The 3,208-nt window shown below is 56.1% G+C and overlaps 1 protein-coding gene across 1 annotated transcript in view; it reads left to right on the forward strand.

The window, feature by feature from the left end:
- FBXO41 (F-box protein 41) overlaps positions 1–3,208 on the forward strand; it is a 19,595-nt gene that overhangs the window by 5,531 nt on the left and 10,856 nt on the right. Inside the window, exons 2-3 of the mRNA XM_029963714.1 lie at positions 5–237; positions 555–610. Of these exons, the coding sequence (XP_029819574.1) occupies positions 5–237; positions 555–610 (289 nt within the window). The remainder of the gene's footprint in view (positions 1–4; positions 238–554; positions 611–3,208) is intronic.

Genomic DNA, 3,208 nt, shown 5'->3' on the forward strand with positions numbered 1-3,208 from the left:
GGAGGAGGTGGAGCAGAAGATCGCCTCGCAGGTGGGCCGGCTCCAGGTGGAGCTGGACCGCAAGAGCTCGGAGCTGGAGAAGGCCAAGCAGGAGAGCCTGCGGCTGAGCCGGGAGAAGCAGGAGCTGGAGGACCGGGCGTCGGAGCTGTCGCGCCAGGTGGATGTCAGCGTGGAGATGTTGGCCTCCCTCAAGCAGGACCTGGTGCAGAAGGAGCAGGAGCTCACCCGCAAGCAACAGTGAGTCCTTTACCCTCCCCCTTTCCTGGTTGCAGGGTGGGGGGAAATCGGTCCCTGGTGGTGAATCCCAGGGAAATCGTGGATGTCCCATCCCTGGAAGTGCTCAAGGCCAGGCTGGATGTGGCTCTGAGTAACCTGGTCTAGTGGAAGGTGCCCCTGCCCATAGAACAGGATGATCTTTAAGATCCTTTCCAACCCAAACCATTCCATGATTCTGTGAGTGCTGAGGAGCCCAACACCATCACCAAGCCCTCAGACCGAGTGCTCAGGCACAGTTCCCTTGGCAGTGTCCATCAGCATCATCCCCCCCCCATCAGGTGTTGCATCTTCTCCCACGTGGTCAGTGTCCACAAAGTCCTCAGCCCCTCCACGAGTGAGTCCAGCCTGGATCACATCTTGCCAGACCTTGTCCCAGAGCCACCAGTGCTGCCAGGACATGGCCAGGCTGGAGACCACAGAATCATGGGATGGTTTGGGTTGGAAGGGACCTTAAATCCCCTGCCATGAGCAGGGACACCTCCCACTACATGCACGTGGCCATCCTGCTGTCCTGCCAAGGGACGTGGTGGGGGCCATGGTGCTATAGCCCATCTCTAGTTCCAAAGGATGTCCCCCCAAACCCGGGGCTGACTCATCCCCTCTCACTCCACAGCCAAGTTATCCATCCCTATCCAACCTGAGCATCCCACTGACCCATCCTGCGATCTCATAAACATGAGAGGGGCCACCTTGGCCGTGCCAAAATCAGGGGGTTTCTCCCAGAAGGAGGGCGGGACAGCCCAAGCACCATGACCTCCATTTGCTGGTAGGACCATGGCCCTACCATCCTCATTTTCATCCCACATCCCTCACTCAACACCCCTTTCCCACCCCAACACTGCTCCCAGTTTTCCCTCCAGCCAAGCATCGGGTCATTTTGTTGCCCCAGCAAACTAGACCTTGTTCCTCAGGAGTTTCTTGTCAAATCCCAAGGCCACCACAAGGTCCAAAACGTCAGTGAGGAGCAGGTTAGTGAGGGACAGTCATGGCTGTGCTGGGCTGGGAGCACTGGTGGGATTCCTCAAGGATTTGTCTTCATCCCCACCATCCTCAGCACGTTTGTTAATGATTTTGACTCCAAAATAACGACTGTGGCTCAGGAAGAGGGTTCACAGGACGTGGTGGTGGTGGGGATGGTCTGGGGTGAGGATGGGATGGTGTTGGGGCTGGATAAGGACACCACCTCTTGGTTTGGGGGCATGTGGGGGGTTTAGGGGGCTGCCATCAGCTGCCTCGTGGGTCTTGTCCAGGGACATTTTGGGGATATGTGGTGATGGAATGAGGGACACCATTCCTGCTAGAGACATGCAGACAGGGTAAGCAGAGGATGACCAGTGGGTCAAATGTGTCTTGGTCAGTCCATGGTGGAGCTTGGACATCGTTACCGCCTAAAAACCAGGGTTTATGCCCCAAAACAACTTCCTGAATCTCCCTTTCTTTAGATAAACCCTCCTGCCCCTCCACTGTCCCCATCAGTCCCCAAACTCCTCCACCCACCCAGAGGGACAAAATCCCTTTCCAGGTTGCAGAGAGAGCATGGGAAGAGCTGATGGGCAGAGATGCTTCTTCCCCTAGATGTGGGCAAGTCATTAGAAATCATTTTCAGTGCCAAAAACGTGGTGGGGACACTTCCAGTCCCTGTCAGCTCCCAAATATCACAGAGCCGTTGTCCCCACGGGAGCCTTTTTGCTCCCGGGCTCCGTTTGCTTTACCAGGGGTGTTTTTCCACCCAGTCCATGGGAATGAGAGAGGAGCAGGTGATAACCATCAGCATCACCTTACACTTGCTGCCCAGTGCCCCATTTGCCTTCCAAATCTCTGAGGCCCCTCACTGGGAGCCTTCCCGGGGCATCAACAGGAGCTCCAAGGCTCAGCCTGCAGTTGGCAGGTTGAGGGGGGGGGGATTAAATGGTGATTAATTGGTAATTAAATGGTAATTAACGTCCAGCAATGGGAATTATGTCACTAAGGACTGGCCCTTCCTTTTTCTTTGGGCTTCTGAGTAGACTGGTGTGCCCAGGTTTGTGTGGTCAGGGGTGCAGGGTTGGGTGAGTTGTCAGGTGTCCAAGGTCAGGTTTCTGTGGTCAGGTGGGTATCCAGGGCTGGGTGTGATGGTCAGATGTGCATGGTCAGGTGTCCAAGGTCAGGTGTGTGTGGTCAGATGGGTGTCCAGGGCTGAGTGTGATGGTTGGGTGTGTGGTCAGGGGTCCAAAGTCAGGGTTCTGTGGTCAGGTGGGTGTCCAGGTCTGGGTGTGATGGTTGGGTGTGTGGTCAGGTTTCTGTGGTCAGGTTTCTGTGGTCAGGTGGGTGTCCAGGTCTGGGTGTGATGGTCAGGTGTGCATGGTCAGGTGCCCAAGGTCAGGTGTGTGTGGTCAGTTGGATGTCCAGGGTTGGGTATGATGGTTGGGTGTGTGGTCAGGGGTCCAAAGTCAGGGTTCTGTGGTCAGGTAGGTGTCCAGGTCTGGGTGTGATGGTTGGGTGTGTGGTCTGGTGTCCAAGGTCAGGGTTCTGTGTTCAGGTATGCACAGTCAGGCACCCAATGTTCAGGTGTGTGTGGTCAGATGTGTCTGAGACAGATGAGCAAAGCTGTGTTTGTGTTTGTTTGTCTGTGTTTGTGCCCCTTCTGGGGCTCCTGCTGCTGAGGGAAGGTGTGAGGTGGTTGTGCCTGTGTGTGTGTATCATGTGCACCATCAACCACAGAGGTGTGTTTGGTGCCAGGGTGTGTGTGACCAGCTGTACCTGTGCCTAGGGGGGTGTGTGCCCATGGAATGGTTTGGGTTGAAGGGACCTTAAAGATCATCTTGCTCCACCCCCTGCCATGGGCAGGGACACCTTCCACTAGCCCAGGTTGCTCCAGGCTGGCCTTGGACACTTCCAGGGATCCAGGGGCAGCCACAGCTTCTCTGCCCAACCTGTGCCAGGGCCTCCCCAC

This window comes from Manacus vitellinus, unplaced genomic scaffold (genome assembly GCF_001715985.3).
Source record: "Manacus vitellinus isolate BGI_N305 unplaced genomic scaffold, ASM171598v3 scaffold_61_pilon, whole genome shotgun sequence".
Taxonomy (NCBI): Eukaryota; Metazoa; Chordata; class Aves; order Passeriformes; family Pipridae; genus Manacus; species Manacus vitellinus.